At 45.7% G+C, this 20,589-nt stretch overlaps 1 protein-coding gene across 12 annotated transcripts in view; it reads right to left on the bottom strand.

Annotated features, from left to right (window-relative positions):
• Positions 1-1,780: 1,780 nt before the first annotated feature.
• The window catches only part of PSD2 (pleckstrin and Sec7 domain containing 2), a 143,199-nt gene continuing 124,390 nt past the window's right edge, over positions 1,781-20,589 (bottom strand). For 5 of the 12 annotated variants that reach the window (XM_077897410.1, XM_077897412.1, XM_077897409.1 and 2 more), the window contains 8 exons: positions 13,672-13,762; positions 11,792-11,835; positions 10,527-10,717; positions 10,256-10,326; positions 9,664-9,821; positions 8,614-8,758; positions 7,245-7,388; positions 1,781-3,937 (listed from right to left, as the gene is read on the bottom strand). In XM_077897410.1, the coding sequence (XP_077753536.1) occupies positions 3,728-3,937; positions 7,245-7,388; positions 8,614-8,758; positions 9,664-9,821; positions 10,256-10,326; positions 10,527-10,717; positions 11,792-11,835; positions 13,672-13,762 (1,054 nt within the window). In that variant the 3' untranslated portion in view covers positions 1,781-3,727. The other 7 variants (XM_077897406.1, XM_077897408.1, XM_077897405.1 and 4 more) reach the window with 6 other exon arrangements.

Below are 20,589 nucleotides of genomic sequence, written 5' to 3'. Positions count from 1 at the left end.
AGCTCAGCCTCAGAAACCTGGCCCGTTTCCTGCCCTGGAGCTACTGGGGCTGCAGTGAGGCAACAATTTCCGGCCTACGTGGGTGAGGAGGGAAGGGTTGTGGGGTTGGCACTGGGGCAGCTGAGGCAAGATGACCCTTGGGGCCTCAGGCATGTCACAGGCAAGGCCTGGACATGCAAGATGGCATAATGGGTACCTTTGGCTGCCAGGAAGACCACAGCTGCTGCAGCTTGTAAGCCCACAGGGTGTTGTGCTATTCCCAAATTCATAGCCCCTCAGAGCCAGGGCCTGTCTAAACCTGCAGTCCCTGATGAGGGCATGGAGAAGACAGATGGAGGTCCAGGGTTAAGAAGCCTTTTCTCTCATTGATTCATTTATTAAACCAGTGCCCAGTGCCAGGAATCCTTATGTTCCAGCCAGACACAAGGGAGTCTTCTATCCAAAGGGCTCAGGTGGCTGACAAGTGCGCGCGCATGCGAAAATGTACCCAGAATTACTTCTGGCACATGATGCCTACTAATCGCTAATTTTATGATAATGATGATGATGGTGGTGGTGGTATCCTGTGCCTTGCATTCTTGAATCACACAGAGTGGCAAAAACTGGATGAAAGGGAGGTGATGGGGAAAAGTAAAGAAAGAACTAAAGTCATTGTGTTCACTCTGGGGGTGCTGGGGGGAAAAGCACTTGTTACAAAGAAACAGAGGAAATAATCAACTAAATGGTGTATAGACCTGCAAATCACTGACCTCTCCCAGGCCCCATCTGGTGATCTCATCCAAATCCCTTTGCTGGCTCTGAGTTTGCTGTTGGCTTTAAAATTTTCTGACAGCCACTAATTCTTCTATGTGACTTCTGACCTCTATGTGAATCCCAATAATTGTGAACGACCTCTTGGTGAATCCATAGGCCTTTCCACAACCCCTCAGTGTCAAATTTGACCCTTCCGAGTTGCTATTACCTTCTAAATTTTTAGTCAGAAACCACCTGTGACTCCAGTGAACCCCAGTAATCGTGACTGACTTCTTGGTGAACCCCCTGGCATTTTCCTGACCCCAGGTACTTGTGTCAAATAATTTGGTAGCTTGGTTATCTGCTGTGGACTCTAAAACACCTAGGAGAGTCAAGAGTTGAAGGCCAGAGCCTAATCGAATTCACCACCCATTCATTTCACAGTTGTGAATGGGACCTGGAAGCAGGTGTGTCTGGAGAGGCTCTTCTTCCATTCTGCCTCGGGGCATCTTTAGTATAGACCCATCAGGAAGAGGTATAGCCCTGTTTAGTGACTTCCCTACTACCACCTTGTCCGCCAGGAGCACTTAGGACATTCAGGTGGCTTCCTGAGTCACTGTCTTCTTCCTCACTCCTCCAGTTCTATCTTCTCTCTTCCAGGTCAGTTTTGGCTTTGTCCTCAGTGCTCCCAAGGTCCCAAATGGTAAAGTGACGGCCTGTCCTCCCCACTAGACTGTGAGCCCCATGTGGACAGGGAGCCCCTCAGTCCTTTCCTCCCCACAGTATCCTCAACACCCAGCACAGTGTGCAGCACTGGTGACTTTCAGTGAACGAGAAAATGAAGGTTCAACACTGTGGTCAAGGGTCAGCCCCCAGAAGTCCCTGAGCCCGAAGCCACTTCCCAGGACCACCAGGTGGCGCAAACCACTTGCTGCATCTCACCTGTAGTCCTCCAGCCCCTGGAATTGGACAGTCCTGGAAAATGGGCATATTAGGGGCAGAAATTGGGGGGGAATATGATGGCCCATTAGAATGTAGGAAAGAAATATTAGAACTCTGATTTAGATTTATTTTCATCTCATCTTTTTAAATTTCTATTTTTGTGTATGTTTTATAATGTACATATTTTAGTACAGTAGTACATGTATATAATTTACAATAAATAATTATACAATTAAGAAAGTGACCAACAGATTTTTTTTACTGATGGGAGACATCACTAGTGCTCAGGGAAGCATATCTGTCTGCAGCAGACAGAAGGTTGCTCCTCTGCTTTCACTCATCCACCCTCATTAAGGTGGGAAGCTGACCCTCAAAATCAAAGACCTTAGAGCCAGAATGGAGAAAGTACAGAGAGCTCTTTTGTGTTACATTGCTCTTTCGATTTCATTTAAGTGAACATTTACTTCCCCTCAGCAAAATTAAGGGGCCAGATGGTTTGGTTATAAAATACACTTCAGTGGATCCAAATTAAATAATCTGGATTTAAATCACTACATATTTCCACAGACTCATACGTCATCCCTTGTATCAAATGTGAGCGTGCTTGTAAATGTTAGGTACTTAATAAGACAAGTCAACCTTGCAACTAACTAAATATGTTACCACTGAGGTCAAATTGCTGCCCAAACTAACCTATCTTTAAATATATAAGGATCTGCTCATCATAGCTCATTAAAGGAACCATCACCCCCACCACTTGTCAGTCTAAGGAATTCAGGGCTTACAGGATACTAGTCGGTGGTCATCACATGGCAAATTTTTCTCTCCTTCCCAGGCCTGTCCTTAGCTAGCATTCCTGGGTCACCAGAAGAGTGAAAGAAATGTCAACTTAAAAAACAATCAGCAACTTCTTACTCCACCATTTCCCAAGAGCAGAAATTAATGGCTTCCATAACCCTCCTCCACCAAACATCTTTGGGCTTGTTGACAAGTGGCTGTTTGCAAGGCAGAGTATCTTCTATTCCTGTAGCAGTAGATCTGTACAAGAAGCCACCTCTGGAGCTCAGAGCACCAACATAAAGACCAAAATATAAACAGGGCCATGGTCCCACCCTACTCATACCCCAGAATGCCTGTGGAACAAGATGGGGTGGCATATGCACACACGGTCTATTCATTCCAAAGCATCAACTGGAAGAGCAGTGGAAGTCCCAGGTCAGCTGGAAGAGGGGAAATGGGGGGAGAAGAGGTCAGCACTATCTCCACCTTCCCTCCCAGAGTGTCTGGGCTACCAAGAGCCCAGATGGCAGCCCTCCTTGCTAACAGGTGGAGTTCTCGTATAGGCTTTTCCTTCTTCTTTCATTTTGATATCAATTCCAAAATCATCTCTAAAGGAGCTCCATATATATATTCTTTTATATATATACATTTTTGTCCATATAAAAGAAAGCAGTAATGGCCTCTATAAATGGAAGGTGAGGTGAATGCACACACAAGTAGACAGCTTGACGTTGAGGAAGCAGGCCCAGGTCCTGGATTATTGCAAAGGGAGGCAGGAGAACAAGGCGTGGTTGCAGAAGCTACTGGGTGGAGGGAGGAGAGGATGGTACTGGTGGTCTGCCGACCTGCTGCTGGTCAAGTCTGAGGAGGGAAGAGGAGAACAGGTAGGGATCCAGACCTGCCCTTGGAATGGAAACAGGGAGATGACAGGAACTTGTGAGAAGGGGAGGGTCTGCAAAGTCAGCTGCCCTTCCTCCTTCTCCAGTGACATCGTGTCTAGAGCATGCACACAACTGGCCTACAAAATGAGGCTCCGTGGTGGAGAGGAACATGAGGGCTGAGGAGAAAGTATGAGGCCCAGATAAACCCCAGGATGCAAGAAGACCAACGCCATGAATAGCATCTCCGTCTCCTTGGCCCATGGGGCTCTCTGCACCCCTCTGACTGCCTGTCAATTGCCTGGAGCTGGTACAAGTGGCCCCTGGCTGGAATTGTGCTCACTGACCCGTCTGGCAACACTTGCCTGCCTCTGAGGCCTGCCTATCAATGCCAGCTAAGTATCAGGCCCAGTGGTATCCTTTGTAGTTTTGCTGCCAGTCACAGTTCCGTGGCCCTGACTGAGGGCAGGGCTTGAGTGTGTCTTGCGGAGGGAAGGATCATCCCCTTCCAAGGTGGCCAGCCGGGCCTCAATCCGCTCCAGGTCATCTGAGCCCACTTTGATTTTCACTGCCAGGAGGTGGATATAGGTCTCATAACGGCTTTTCTGGAAAAAAAGAGAAAGGCCAAACAAAGTCAAAGGACAAACAACAAATGAAAAAAAAAAAAGTATTTGGATCTTAGGTGACAAAAGACCAATTTCCTTAATATTCAGAGAGCTCTCACTAATCAATAAAAAGGAGATAAACAATCCAATAAAAAAAACTAGGCAAGAGACATACACAGAAATCTTACTCATAATTTTAAAAATTCAAATTAGGGCAGCCCTGGTGGCTCAGCAGTTTAGCGCCGTCTTCAGCCCAGGATGTGATCCTGGAGACCCGGGATTGAGTCCCACCTCCGGCTCCTTGCATGGAGCCTGCTTCTCCCCTCTGCCTGTGTCTCTGCCCCTCTCTCTCTCTCTCTGTGTCTCTCATGAATAAATAAAATCGTTTTTAAAAAATTCAAATTAATTGGCAATGATTTCTTGAGTATAACACCAAAAGTAAGGACAACCAAAATAAAAATTGACAAATAGGATTACAAAATTTAAAACTCATGTGTCTCAGGGGCGCCTGAAATATTTGCACATCCATATTCATAACAGCACTATTTGCAAAAGCCAAAAGGTGAAAGCAACCCAAATGCCCAGCAGCAGATGAAAAGATAAAGATGTGGTATCCACGTACAGCAGAATAGTATTCAGCCTTAAAAAGGAAGGAAATTCTAATGCATGTCACAACATGGATAAACTTGAGCAAAAGCCAGTCACAAAAACACAAAATCTGTTATTAATTCACTAATAGGCAGTAACTAGAGTAGTCAAAATCACAGAAACAGAAACAAGAACAGTAGTTGCCCCTGGGGGATGGGGGGGAGAGGTGGTGCAACAAGGGGAGGTGGGCAGGACTTGCTGTTTTATGGGTGTAGAGTTTCAGTTGGGAAGATGAAACGGTTCTGGAGATTGGTTAAACAACAATGTGAGTAGACTTAATACTATTTAACTATCCACTTAGAAATGGTTAAGATGATAAATTTTATGCCATGCATATTGACCACAATTAAAATTTTTTAATTCAAATTAAAATGGCAATGAGATACCCCTTGTTAAACCTTAGATTGATGACAATTAAAACATCCAGTAGTGTCCAGTGTTGGTAAGAGCATGAATAGAGAAGTACATTCATAAGCTATTTAAAGTGTTATAAATGGGGGGAGGTGCAGTGCCTGAGTGGCCCACTCAGTTGAGTGTCTAACTCTTGGTTTCGGTTCAGGTCATTATCTCAGGGTCGTGAGATTGAGCCCTGCATCGGGCTCTGTGCTCAGCATAGGGTCTGCTTAAGACTCTCTCTCCCTCTGTCCATCTCTTCCCCTCTCCCTCTCTCTCTCAAGTAAATAAATTTAAAAATAAATAAAGTATTAGAAATTGGGGCACTTGGGTGGCTCAGTTGGTGAACCATCCAACTCTTGATTTTAGCTCAAGGTTGTGAGATTGAGTCCCATGTCAGGCTCCATGTTGGGTGTGGAGCCTGCTTAAGATTCTCTCTCTCCCAGGGAGGTAGGTAGGGGGAATGGGGGTAACTAAGTGACAGGCATTAGGAGGGCACCTGACATGATGAGCCCTGAGTGTTATATGCAACTGATGAATTACTGAATTCTACATCTGAAACTAATGATGTACTATATGTTGGCTAATTGATTTTTAATTTTTAAAAAATCTCTCCTTCTGCCCCTCTCCACTCTCTCACTCTTTAAAAAAAAAAATGTTACAAATTGGTAAACACTTAGGAGGGAAATTTGGTCACTATGTCTGAGGTCCTGACTTTGAGCTTCCAGCCCTCACCACAGTCAGGAGAGGCTGAGGTCCCAGAAGAAACAAAGAGTAAAGGTGCAGAGACACTGTTCTCATGCAGCTCTGTCACATGAGCAGAAAGACCCTTCACTGCTGGGCTTCACCTCCCCCAGTTAAGCCAGGGGCAAGTGAGAAAGACCAGAGTGCTGGAGTTACAATCACCTGGGATAGGATCCTGGCTCCTGCACTTTTTTTTTTTAAGATTTTATTTATTTATTCATGAGAGACACACAGAGAGAGAGAGAGGCAGAGACACAGGCAGAGGGAGAAGCAAGCTCCATGCAGGGAGCCTGACGTGGGACTCGATCCTGGGTCTCTAGGATCAGGCCCTAGGCTGAAGGCTGCACTAAACCGCTGAGCCACCTGGGATGCCCTTATTTATTTATTCTTGAGACACACACCAGAGAGAGGCAGAGACATAGGCAGAGGGAGAAGCAGGCTCCATTCAGGGAACCCAATGTTGGACTCGATCCTGGGACCCCAAGATCAGGTCCTGAAGGCAGGTGCCCAACCGCTGAGCCACCCAGGCATCCCATGGCTCCTGCACTAACTGTCACCTCAGGCAAGTGATCTGCCCTCTCCAAGCCTCAATTTTCCCATCTGTAAAATGGGGATACTAAGAGAACCCATTTCACAGAGTTGACATGAGGATTAAAGCAATCAGTACAAGGGAGTGAAGGCACTCATGCCTGGCAGTTGGCTAGAGATCAGTCCACTGTAGCTTTTGCCATCCTTTTTTTATGTTGCAGAGAGAGTGGGTCTGAGAAGACTTTAAGAGTGGTACAGCTTTATGTTTTTCAAAAGGTCAGGATCTCTCCTGGGAATGCTCCTCTCTTCCTCACACAGTAAAAAATCAATGTAGAAATCCAGAGACTGAGATCAGTGACTTCCTGCCTTTCTTGCCCCAAAGGCTCAGACTCAGCCTCTGTATTGTCCGCCCCCATCAGCAAGTCAATACAAAGGCCAGTCCAAAAGGGACAAGTGGTTCCTGCCTCCCTTCCCCAAGCTGCCCCCCCTTCACCAGGTGAAGGCGATGTCAGCCCATTTACAGAGCATTGTGAGGCAGAATCAGGGCAGGAGGACAGAGAGACAAGATGGAGAGAAGGGAGAAGCTTGTTGCTGATAAACATCTGTGGAAGAGGAAAAGGAGACAAAAGCGGGGTAGGTCAGGCAGGTGGGCTTGCACTGTCTATGGTTGAGCTGTGACAGCTTCCCGAGAGGCTGGGTCATGGGGGAAGCGCAGGTGAGGAGCGGCTGGGAGAAGAATGGTGCCCACCTCGTGCTCCTTGAGAGACACAAGTAAGGGCACATCTGTTTGATTAACAACTGGCAGCTGAACTGATCAGACTGGCCCACAGAAGGCCATGCATGGCTCATGATTGCCTCAGGGGAGCCCCCAAAGTGGAGACCCCCCAAACCAGGAGCCACTGGCTGCGGAATGATGCTGGTGACAGAGAGAAGAGCTGGCTTCCTCCTTCTGCCCCAGTGCCATCCTTAGCAATCGGCCCTAAGGAGAACGCACCTCGAAAGTGAGATAGTGTTCCTTCAGCCGGTTCTCCTCAGCCTCCTTGGACTTGACTCCCCTCTCAATGGGATGGCATTTGTGCTCAGCCAGCTCTGAAGTCACCTGCCTTAACTTATTCTCATGGGAACGCAGCTGCTCCTCCTGCAAAGACAAGTCCTAGACTTTAGGTCCCACACTCAGGATGTCATGGGTGGGTCTAAACCTATTGCACTGGATCTGCTTCAGCAAAGAGAAACTGAGGCCTGCCCAGGGTCATCAAGTATGTGGAGCCCTGAGGGAGTGCCCTTCCTCCTCTTTCCTGCCTTGCTTTGATTGGCATCAACCCTCTGAGATAAAACCACAGCAGGCTTGGGAGATGACAGCCTCACACTAGAATGAGCACATAGATCATTCCCTGACATAGACACACAGTCACTCCAGACACCCCCACCCCTGCCAGTTCATATGGACGCTCACATACACACACAAACCCAATGGACCAAGAGAGAGCCTGGCCTCAGCTATCCTTGGCGCCGTACACTGCACACATTCTCTCAGATTCGTGCCCAGACACATATAAAGGTCACAGACCCAGAATCACCCAGAGACACTGTTACTCACAGACAAGTGTGCACACACATCCCACCCACTGAAGTACAGCCAGACCACTTCGTGCTGGGTGGGCAATGAGCTGCATGTGTGTGCATATGTATGATGCATGTGTGCAGTGTGGGTGTGGGTGCACAGCACATGTGTATGCTCACATGCACATGTGTGTGCCTGTATGGTATATGTGTGCACAGGGTGTGGGGTGTGTGCTCCTAAGCTGCAGCCTAGAAGTGCAGTGAGAGACCCAGGACAAAGGCCCAGTGGGAAAGGGGCCCTGACAAAGACAGGAAGTATGGAGCTCCTCCTGCCCTCCTCCCAAGCAGTGGTCTACCATTTATCCTCTCTTCCCTAAAAAACTCAAGTATTGATGAGTAGTTTTTTTAGGATTACAAATAAAACACTTAAGGTAGGTAAGGACAGCAAAAGAGCACTGGATGCAGGGCCAGCCACATCTTGCCTGTCCCTAGCTCCCTGTGACACATGCATTCACTCACATTCATGCTCAGACACACACAATGGCCACAGATCCACAATGACATCCACAGGATGCATCGCCATTGGCAAAGAATGCAGGCCTCTGTGCGGTGCGTGGTTTCAGTCTTCCCATCTGTAAATGAGGGTGAGGTGAGTGCAATGGGGATGGAGAAGATCTGCCTCTTCACCTTGTCTCTTAGCTCAAGACCAGGTACTATACAGGAGCTGGAGGAGGAGGCTGTTAGATGGAGACCTGGCTGGAGGCAGCCTGAGGAAGTAGCACTGGGGTCCTAGGAGCTCGTACCTGGCAGAGGCGAGTGGTGCAGGAGGGTAGCAGGGGCCGACAGAACTTCTTCATGGAGCTGACAGCAGCAGGGAAGGATGGGGCTGAGAAGATGGCAGCCACCAGGTTGATCCTAAGGATCCAGGACAGCATTTCTTCTTTGCTCCTGGGGACAGGAGGGGAGGAGAGAGGGCACCAGCTCCTCACAATAGGTCTCCCTGTCTCCCACCCAGCACACAGGACCCACCACCAGCCTGGCACAGGGAGAAAGCCTCTCCCTTCACAAAGAGTGAAGGAGGATGGCAGGATGGGGGCTGGGTGGGCCTGGTCCAGTCTGCATAGGGAGCTCCCCGCTGTCCCAGCTTCTAGGCAAGACCTGGATTTTCATATGAAAATAAAGCTGTCCAGATCCAGAGCTAATGGCCCTGGAGTAATGGGCTCTAGAGCCAGTGGGCCCAGGGTGAGCCCTGGATTAAGCAGTATCCCCATTAGGCCTCCTGTCCCTGCCCCACTACCTTGCCCAGCATGCTCACTCCCACCCTGAGAGGTCACCTACCAGCCTCCTGCCTTCTAAATTCACCTGACACATGAAACTCCAATCTCAAGTCACAGGACAGGGAGTGGACTAAAGGCCTTCCAGTGAATCTATAGGACGAGTCTTTCTAATCCCTTTCCCCACCCCGATTTACAGTGAAGGAGGATTCATTAAGACTCCATCTGCCCCAGGTTTAGGGACCTCAGCCTGCGACAGAATCGCCTGGAAGGCTGATTAGAACCTAACTGCTAGCCCAGGCCCAGAGTTCCTAATTCGGTAGGTCTAAGGTGGGGCCAGAGAAATTGCATTTCTAATACGTTTCCAGGAGATGCTGACAGGACCACACTGGAGGACCTCTACTTCAGGGGACCCAGGCTGTCGGTCTGTGCCAAGCAGACACACTCACTCTTGTGGATGATGTGCAGGCAAGCTTAGGGCACCTCACCTAAGGCAAATGAGGATTGGGGTGCAGTACAGGCTCCATGCCGCTGGCCCTGAGCCCAGGGTGGAGTGAGGGGGCTCCCACTCCTACTTACGGTGCCTGGAAGAGGAAGACCCTCCAGTCAGCCGTCTTCAGCTTGAGCACATTGGACTTCTTGCTGTAGTCAGAAGCCCTGGTAGCCAGAGCATGGTGCACACGAATGGCATTCTTCAAGTCGCCCTCAGACAGAGCTTTGTCAGGCCTGTACTCATCCTGGTTATGTGAAGTGGGGACAGGCAAGCCTCTGTCATAACCAGGCTCTGGTATACTAACCTACACTTCCTCGACCCTCACCATCCCCCCTTAAACTCTCCCCATCCTGTCCCCACACTCCCTCCATTCTTCAGCTCTTGCCATTCTGGTGCCATGCCCATCCTAACAAAGCACTCCAACCACTCTTCTCCCCACCCTGGTTTGTCCCAAGGCCCAAAAAGAGCTTCCAGTGTGTATCCTCTGAGCCCATGGGCATTTCAAAGATCCCTCTCTGAAAACCCAAAGCTCTGTGAGCCCCAGTCAGACTTTAATGAGGGAAGGATCCAGCATCTGCCTAAGCCCCAGGTCCTGCCAGGGACCCTCTGAGCACCTCAAGATGGGCCTGTTGGAGGTCGCACTGGCACTTCCGGAGTAAGGATTCTGGGGCCTCTCACCTTCTGCAGGTACAGGATGGTCCCTTTGAGCACCGCGTAGAATTTCTTCCAGCCACGCCTCCCACGGGGTGCTAGGGATGGGCATATGGGTAGTGTGGCCACAACCACACACCCCAATATCTCCTCTACTGCATCCCCCTACACATCTACCTGGATAAGCAACCCCAGAGGAGTAGTCACGGGATCCAGACCCTACCCCCTGCCAGACTAGCATCCCTCTCCCCCCAGACTAGCATCCCTCCCCGTGCCCTTTTCCCAGTCTGACACCCACTCCTCTTGCCATCCATGTCAGCGTGAGTCTTCCGAGTCAGCACACCATGCTTGTAGGTGGTAGCACTGAGAGCCTGCGGGACATCCAGGAAGGGGTTCCCACCATCCAGGATCCGTGTCACTTTCTTGGTGCCTGTCCCAAACTTGTCATCCACCAGCTCAGACAGTGATTTCCTCAGCTCATCCTCATCACTAGGAAAATACTAGGCCTGAGCACCATCTCCATGGAAGCCTTAGCCCCACATGGACATGTTCTCTCCCCATGAACCCTTCTCTGGGAAACAGGCAGAGGTGAAGAGCAGAGATAGGGAAGTTCCAATTCCAGATCACAGACCCAGATCTTTGACCCCTGCCTCTGTCTTCAATTCTGACCCCAGTCTTCAGAGCTGTGATTTTTGGCTTCCAAGCTCTAATCCTCACCACTGACCACAAAGTTGGAGACTTTACTAGTCTTATTCCTGGTCTTTCTTCTTCTCTCTCCAACCCTGAAAGCTCAGACTCAGGAAGCAGTGACCCATGGGCAGACTGAAGTGGCTGCCCAAGCTCCACAGACACGCTGGGCCAGTAGGTGAGCCCCCTAAAGTCTAGGCTCCCCTTTATTTAGAGCCCTGGTAGAAGAATGCCTGCTCTTCCCAGTGTTTCTGGAGTTCCTAACAATCCTTACCTGTGACCTCTACAAGGACCCAAAGGCCAAGGCTGCCCTGGGGAGCACAAAAGACAGGGGCATCCACTTTCCCCAGGAGCCTCTCAGTCTCCCCACCCAGCAAAGTGACCACATCTCTTTCCAGATGGCTGGGCACCTCCAGGACTCACTGCCTTTGCAGAAGAAGAATTTAGGGGCAGTCACCCTTTGCACTGCCAAGAGCAGACGCTACCTAAACGTGGTAGTATTCTTGGTATTTTAGGGGGACTAATGCCTCCTGCCTGCCTACCTCCCAAAAGGGAAAGAGCCATCATCACTGGGAATAGCGGCAATATCCTCAGTAACAGAAAAGAAGTTGTGGACATCATGAAACCAAAGTCACAGTTTAATCAATTCCATACCAGTTTAACATTGTACACTTTTTATCAATACAGAAAATGTACCCAAAGGGGAACTCATCATGTGGTGCGGGCCAGCTAGACAAGGGTCACCAGAGCTGTGGTTTACGAGAAATCAGCACCATGGAGAGTGACAGTAGGGCCTTCCCAGTACTATCCGCCACTCCCCCTTTTCCTTTAAGGTGATTCATTTTCCCCATACCTGAGCCCATGGGCACTACTCACATGGCCCATTCCAGCTTTTCATTCTTGATGGAGTTGTAAAGAGTCTAGGACAGGGGAAAAGAAAAAGAGAGGAGTTCAGATGAAGAATCAAAGAAATCGGGCAGCCAGGGTGGCTCAGCGGTTTAATGCCGCCTTCGTCCCAGGGCATGATCCTGGAAACCCAGGATCAAGTCCTGCGTTGGGCTCTCTGCGTGGAGCCTGCTTCTCCCTCTGCCTGCCTCTCTGCCTGTGTGTCTCTCATGAATAAATAAAATCTTACAAAAAAAAAAAAAAAAGGAATCAAAGAAATCTCCATCTACCTCTAGTAATGTATATGCAGTGAGGAAGCACCTTTTCAGCCAGTGGGGCAAAATGAGTGTTTGATTCACAGTTGTTTGTTGGATGGGTGAATGAATAAGAGATGGGTAAGTATATGATTGTTTAGATGAATGGATAGATAGATTTGAGGATGAGTTGGGTAGATAGGTTAGTGGGTAGGTGGCTGGGTGGGGAAATGAGTGGATGGGTGAGCGTTCAAGGGTATAGAAGGTATATGTGTGGATGATGGGTGAATGGGTGGGTGTTGGGGCAGGGGAATGAGTTTCTGGGTAGGTGAATGGATAAAGGGATGGGTGCCATGGGAGCTCAATTAAATGGGTGGATGGGTAGATGGGGAGAAGTAGGTAGGTAGGTGTTGGGACTGGGATTATTTGATCTCACAAATACATTCTTAACAAGCCCTTGTTGATGGTGAAGAAGATAATTATGGTAAGAAGAGTAATAGAGACAATGTTCTATTTTTTTTTTTTTTTTTACCTCCAGACTCACTATCCCACTGCCTACCTGGTATCACCATATCCTTCAAACCTACTATCTAAAATTAAACTCACTTTTGAGTAGCTCAATCTTAAGGTTAAGCGTTCTACTCTTGATTTCAGCTCAGATCATGATCTCAGGGTCTTGAGATTAAGCCCCACATTCGGCTCCACACTCAGCACAGATTCTCCCTCTCCCTCTGCCCTTCCCTCTCTGTCTGTCTGTCTCTCTCAAATAAATCTTTAAAAATAGTAAAACTGAACTCATCACTTACCCCCCAAAAAAACCTGCTCCTCTTCCTCCAAGGCAGAGAACTGACAAGGCTTAAAAGGCCTGAGTTCCCGCCTGGGCTTCAGCCTCAGGAGAAAACTAGAATCCCTTAATTCCTGATAATGTTGGAGAAATGGGTGGGTTTTTCTCTGTGGTGATGACAGTGACAGTTGTGGTGAAGGTGAAGGTACTGATAAGGTAATGGTGATGGCAGTGGCAGCTATGACAACTGTTGGTAGTTTTAAGGATCACTGTGACAGCAATGAAGATAATGGAGTGTTAAAAACAAATCTCATAAAGTCTACCCTTCTACATAACTCAGGGAATACATAGCAGTCAGTGTTTAACTGGATGGTCACTAACTCTGTCCCAAAGTCTGGTGGCTCTGACCCCAGTATTAAAAATATAGACTGTTGAAGGGGTGTGGATGGCTCAGTGACTAGAGTCTGGGACTCTTGATCTTGGAATCATGAGTTCGAGCCCCATGTTGGGTATGGAGATTATTTTTTCAAAGATTTATTTATTTATTTATTTGAGAGGGTGGGAGAGGCAAAGGGAGAGAGGGGGGGGGTCTCAAAGAGACTCTCCTCTGAGTGCAGAGCCCAAAGTGGGGCTCAATCTCACAACCCTGAGATCATGACCTGAGCCGAAAATCAAGAGTCGGACACCTCACCAATTGAGCCACCCAGGCGCCCCTGGAATAGAGATTTTTTTTTCTAAATTTAGACTGTCAGGATTTAGTGAAGCAGAGACCTCTCTCCTCTGTACCCACTCCAGGTACAGCTGGGGATGTGGGAACCCTTAATAGGTTTTACCTTCAGCAGGTCTTTGGCAAAGTCCTGGCCATCATTCAGCTGGTCCAAGTTGGCAATGAACTGCTGGCAGGACATCTTCTTGCCAATGTTCTGTAATGGAGAAATGGTTCTGCCTGAGAGTAGGGATGGAGGCTGGTATAGTCCCCACACCCCGCCCTGCCCAGCCAGAAGGGACAAGGCAGCATCAAGGGCAGTAACAAGAAATACTGCCTAGTTCCCATTGTGTCCAAGAGTTTACAAGACTCTTTTTCACTTTCAAGATTCTATCTGATCCTCAAGCATCATGAGAAGCTGGAGTTTTCCTCAAGCCCAGATGGAGTCAGGTTGGATTAAATAACATAAAAACTGACATTTGCCAGGTCTCTAGTATGCTCTAGGTATTGTACTTAACATGCATTATTTTATTTCCTTCTCAAAACAAAGAGAAGGTGAGGTAGGTATTACTATTATCCCCATTTGACAGATAAGGAAACTGAGGAATAGGAAGGTGAAGTGACGTGCCCATGATCACACAGGAAGGAAGTGGAAGGGCTGAGTGTATCTGACACCAAAGCCCATGCTCTCACCCGCTACTCCATGGTTAACTCTCCCAAGGTCACACAGCACCAGGACTTGAACCCAGGCCTCTTGGCTGCTGAGCAGAAGCTCTGTGTATTCCGTCACAACTGTCTCACCCTCTCACCTGTACAGAGGGGCGGCAAGACCTCCAAGAGGTAGGTGAAGTGAGGGAGAGGTTGGTCTTAAGAGAATCAAAAATCAATTTCCACCAATACACATGGGTACCCCATGCTGAGCTGGGCTGGAATCAAGGGAACCCAAGCAGATGATCTCACTCCAGGAGGCACAAAGAGCTGGGAATGATTGTACCCCAAATTCTGCCTTTTTTAAACCACAGAAGAGCAGAGGGGCTCCAGCCCTCCAAACCCAACACCTGATGTGCACACTTTCGGATTCTTCTTGCAACATCCATGTCTGATGACACACTGGGTGGCACTTCACCTTTATGAAGACAAAGACCCTTGAATACCAGATACCTATTGGTGTAGGATTTTGTGGATTTAGGTCAGCTATAAGACAGTGTTTACCAAGACTTACCTATGGATGGGAATAGGTATTGTCCCACAAAGATTTCATAATCAAATAAATTTACATGTTTCAGAGTCTTTAATATGCTTTTGTGTGTTGACAGTCTCCAAATGAAGGATCCCATGTACAGCTTCCCAAATTCATTGATCTTGTCACCATTTTAACAAGGATAATCTATTAATGTTAAATGGGACATTCACATACTACAGAAAATAATCCAGGAAACAAGGATATAGGGCTTTATAAGTAGCTGACAAGGGAGAATTTTCTACACCTTTCCAAAAGGTTAAGAAGACAGGATCTTACATGTGCCTTGATATAGTATGTTTCATATGTTTATGTGTATTTATGTTTCTACATATGCAGCCACTTATGTATTCATTCATTATAGCAGGATATAAGGCATTAATGTCTGGGTTCCACACACTGCACATTCCCCAGCCACTAATCAAGAGTCCAAAATCAAAAGATAACCAGGCAATAATTTCACTCCTAGAAATGACAGGCTATCTTGTTGCAAATTAATCTTCCTAACAAACAATTGCTGGTCAAAATATAAAAATATCTGTGTGGGTGGGTGGCTGGGTGGCTCAAGATGGTTAAGTGTCTGCCTTCAGTTCAGATCATGATCCCAGAATCCCAAGATTGAGCCCTACATTGGTCTTCCTGCTCAGCAGGGAGTCTGCTTCTCCCTCTGCCCCTCATTCCACTCATGCTGTCTTCCTCTCAAATAAATAAATAAATAAATAAATAAATAAATAAATAAATAAATAATTTTTTAAAATTGAAAAATAAAACATTGTGTGAAGGCACTGGAAAAATTTAAGAGCAGTGAGGACTTCCAGGGTAAGGATTCTGTAAAAAGCATGGAGGCATGAGCCCAAGAAGGAGCAGCTTTCCTACTTAGAGCATTTGCCAGTTCACAAGCAGCAGCCCAAAGGCAGAGCAACTGAGCAGTCAGTAGGACTGGAGAACAAAAATTAGGCTCAGGGCCCATCAAGGACAACAGGTCCTGGGGAGACACCTCAGTCACACTTCAATACAAGTATTGAAATTAAGAAAGAAAATACTAAATGGACTTCTTCTGGCAGAAGGAAAATTATCCCAGATGGAAGTATGAAGAGGCAGAAAGGAATAAAGAGCACAAAAAGGATGGCTAAATCTAAATGAATATTGATTGTATAAAACAATGATAAAGTTTTCTGGGGAAGGGCACCTGCATAGCTCAATTGGTTGAGTGTCTAACTCTTGATCTCAGCTCAGGTCTTCATCTCATGGTTGTGAGTTCAAGGTCTCAAGGTTGTGCTGTGTTCCACACTGAGTGTGGAGGGGGAGGGGGAAGGAGGGAGGGAGAGAGGGAGGGAGGGAGGAAAGGAAGGAAGGAAGGAAGGGAGGGAGGGAGGGAGGGAGGGAGGGAGGGAGGGAGGGAGGGAGGGAGGGAGGGAGAAAAGTAGGTTATTTAAATTAGTTTTCTGGGCAATAAAGTATAGAGAAAGTCTAATAGTTTAAAAGATGATAACAGGGGCAGCCCCGGTGGCGCAGCAGTTTAGCGTGGCCTGCAGCCCAGGACGTGATCCTGGAGACCCTGGATTGAGTCCCACATCAGGCTCTCTGCATGCAGCCTGCTTCTCCCTCTGCCTGTGTCTCTGCCTCTCTCTCTGCGTTTTTATGAATAAATAAATAAAATCTAAAAAAAAAAAAGATGATAACGGTAATACATAAGCTGAGAGGGCAATAAATGGAGAAATGGAATTAAAGTGTTTTAAGGTACCCCAGGAACTGGAAAAGTACATTAATAAGTTAGGTTGCATACTGCAAATAACAAAAAGAATTCTGACAGAATGAACAACTAACAGGTTAATGGGATAAAAGGAAATTCTAAAAAAAAAAAAAAAAATACTTGAATAATCCAAAAGTAGGCAAGAAAGGAGAAAAAAAGGAACATAGAGCTGATAAGCCAGAGAAAACAAATTATATCCTGGTATGTTTAAATTTAATTATATTAGTAATCCATTAAATGGTCAAATTAAGAGGCAAAGATTATCAGACTTGATTTTTTTAAGTATATCATAGAAGACATACCTCTTAAATAGAAGGGGACAGAAATCTTACAAAGGATGGAAAGAGATATACATGCAAACACTAACAAAAGAACTCCAGTATAACCCACTAATATCTGGCAAAATAGACTTGAAGACAAGTCTTACTAGAGAGAAGAAGAGAAATTTCATAGTAATATAAGGGCCAATCTACCAGATGATATAAACATCCTAAATGTGTATACACCTAATAACACAGTGACAAAAATTGTCAGAACCAAAAGGAGAAAGACACATTCACAATCCTGGTTGAAAATCTGAACACTGGGGCAGCCCAGGTGGCTCAGCGGTTTAGCGCCACCTTCAGCCCAGGGCCTGATCCTGGAGACCTGGGATTGAGTCCCACGTCGGGCTCCCTGCATGGAGCCTGCTTCTCCCTTTGCCTGTGTCTCTGCCTCTCATAAATAAATAAATAAATAAAATCTTAAAAAAAAAAAAAAAAAAGGAAATTTGAACACTGCTCTCAGTAACAGAACAAATATACTAAACAATTCGTTAACAACAATCAGATAAAATAGACAAATTCCTAGAAACACACAGACTATTAAAAATGCTCAAACAGAAATAGGAAATCTGAATAGATGTATAAGAAGTAAAAAGATTGAACCAAGAATCAAAAACCTTACAAAAGAAATGCCCAAAGCAAGATGGCTTCAGTAGTAAACTTTACCAAACATTTAAAGAAAAATTAACACCAACATTCCTCAAACTCTTCCAAAAAAATTGACAAAGAGGGAAAACTTCCTAACTCATTCTATAAGGCCAGCATTACCTTAATAACAAAACCAGAAAAAGATGTCATAAGAAAACCACATAATAATATCCCTTGGGAATATAAATGCAAAAAAACCTCAACAAAATGCCAGCAAACAGAATCCAGCAGCATTTTGAAGGATTATATACCATGTCCAAATGGAATGTATCCCAGTAATGCAAGGGTGGTTGAACATACAGAATTCTAACAATGTAATACACCACATTAATAGAATAAAGGGAGAAAAAAAACCACATATTCATCCCAATTGATGCAGAAAAATCATTTCACAAAATTCAACACTTCCTTTCATGATAAAAAAAAAAAAACACTGAACAAACTAGGAATAAAAGAGAACTTCCTCAGTATGATAAAAGGCATTTATGAAAAACTCACAGTAACATCACACTCAATGGTGAAAGACTGAAAGCTTTCCTCTGGAGATTAGGAAAAGACAAGCATGCCACTTTCCCCATTTCTATTCCAAATTGTTCTGGAAGTTCTAGACAGAGCAATTAGGCAAGCAAAAGCAGTAAAAGCCATCCAAATAAGAAAGGAAGAAGTAAACCTCTCTAGTCACAAATGACATGACCTTGTGTATAGAAAATCCTAAAAGATACACCAAAAAATAAACACATTCAGCAAAGTTGCAGAATACAAGATAAGCAGGGATCCCTGTGTGGCTCAGTGGTTTAGCGCCTGCCTTTGGCCCAGGGCGTGATCCTGGAGTCCCGGAATCAAATCCCACATCGGGCTCCTGGCATGGAGCCTGCTTCTCCCTCTGCCTGTGTCTCTGCCTCTCTCTGTGTGTCTCTCATGAATAAATAAATAAAATATTTTTAAAAAAGAATACAAGCACATAAAAATCGATGTTAGTAAAGAATGATCATAAACTGAAATTAAGGAAACAATTTCAAATAGTGAAAGGGAATAGAGGGGAAGGGAGAAGAAATGGGTGGGAAATATCAGAAAGGAAGACAGAACATGGAAGACTCCTAACTCTGGGAAACGGGATCCCTGGGTGGCGCAGCGGTTTGGCGCCTGCCTTTGGCCCGGGGCGCGATCCTGGAGACCCGGGATCGAGTCCCACGTCGGGCTCCCGGTGCGTAGAGCCTGCTTCTCCCTCTGCCTGTGTCTCTGCCTCTCTCTCTCTCTGTGTGTGTGACTATCATAAATAAAAAATAAATAAATAAAAAAATAAAAAAACTAACTCTGGGAAACGAACTAGGGGTGGGGGAAGGGGAGGAGGGCGGGAGGTGGGGGTGACTGGGTGGCTGGCACTGAGGGGGGCACTTGACGGGATGAGCACTGGGTGTTATTCTGTATGTTGGCAAATTGAACACCAATAAAAAATAAATTTATTATTAAAAAACAATTTCATTTACCAAATTTAATTTACAATAACATCAAAAAGAATAAAAAACTTGGAAATAAATCTAACCAAAGAGAGAAAAGGTTTGTATGCTGAAAACTACCGAAGATTGCTAAAAGAAATTAAAGACCTAAATAAATAGAAAGATATCTGGTGTTCATGGATTGGAAAACTTAATTTAGCTACAATGGTAATACTCCCAAACTGATCCATAGATTTAATGCAATCCCTATCAAAATCTCAATTGCCTTTTTTGTAGATGCGTAAAACTTTATACTCAAATTCATATATAATTGTAAGGGTTCCCGATACCCAAAACAACCTTGGAAAAGAACAAAGTTAGGGGATCCCTGGGTGGCGCAGTGGTTTAGCGCCTGCCTTTGGCCCAGGGCGCGATCCTGGAGACCCGGGATCGAATCCCGCGTCGAGCTCCCTGCATGGAGCCTGCTTCTCCCTCTGCCTGTGTCTCTGCCTCTCTCTCTCTGTGTGTGACTATCATGAATAAATAAATAAAATCTTAAAAAAAAAAAAGAACAAAGTTAGAAGACTCACACTTCCTGATATCAAAACTTACTAAAGGCCTATATAACCAAGACAGAGAGGCACCAGGATAAGAATAAACATATAGATCAGTAGCACTAAATTAAGAATCCCTAAATCCATACATCTATGGACAATTGACTGGCTTTTACTGAATAAATTTGACAAATAACATTGCATCTGTTTAAGTAGTGTATATTACTATATTTACATATTGTAATATTATGAACAATTAATATGTCCAAGACCATCTAATGAGGAAAGAATAGTCTCTTTAACAAATGGTGTTCGGACAACTGTATATTCACAGCAAAGGAATGAAACTGGACCCTTACGTCACTCCATATATAAAAATTAAAACAAGCCAAAGATCTAAATATAATAGCCAACACCATAAAACTCTTAGAAAACAAAATAAGAATAAATCTTCATAACCTTGGATTTAGCAATGGTTTCTTAGACGACACCAAAAGCACAAGCAAAAAGGGAGAAAAAAAGATAAATTGGACTTCATCAAAATTAACAACTTCTGTGTATCAAAAGATATATCAAGAGAGTAAAAAGATATCCCACAGAATGGGTAAAATTTCTACTAACCATGTATCTGATAAGGGTATAGTATCCAAAGTATATAAGCTCAACAACAAAACACAAACAATTCAATTAAAAATGAGCCAAGGACAGGCACCTGGCTGTCTCAGTTTGGAGCATGTGACTTTGGATCCCAGAGTTGTGAGTTCAAACCCATGATAGGTATGGAGATTACTTAAAAACAAAATCTTTAAGGGGTGCCTGGGTGGTTCAGCTGGTTAAGTATGGGACTCTTGATTTGGGCTCAGGTCATGTGTGATTGAGCCCCATGCTCAGTATGGAGTCTCCTTAAGATTCTCTCTCTCCCCCTACCTCCACCCCCAGTGCCCACCCCCAACCCCCACCGCACCATGCTGGTGCCAGCTCACATGCATGTGCTCTCTAAAAAGAAAAAAAAAAAAAACGATAATTTTTTTTAATATTTGAAAAATAAAAAAATAGAGGTGCCTGGGTGGCTCAGTACGTTAAGCATTTGC

This window comes from Canis aureus, chromosome 5 (assembly GCF_053574225.1).
Source record: "Canis aureus isolate CA01 chromosome 5, VMU_Caureus_v.1.0, whole genome shotgun sequence".
In the NCBI taxonomy this organism is placed as follows: domain Eukaryota; kingdom Metazoa; phylum Chordata; class Mammalia; order Carnivora; family Canidae; genus Canis; species Canis aureus.
The sequence above is the reverse complement of the archived record's forward strand: the minus strand, read 5'-3'. Positions and strand labels throughout refer to the sequence as shown.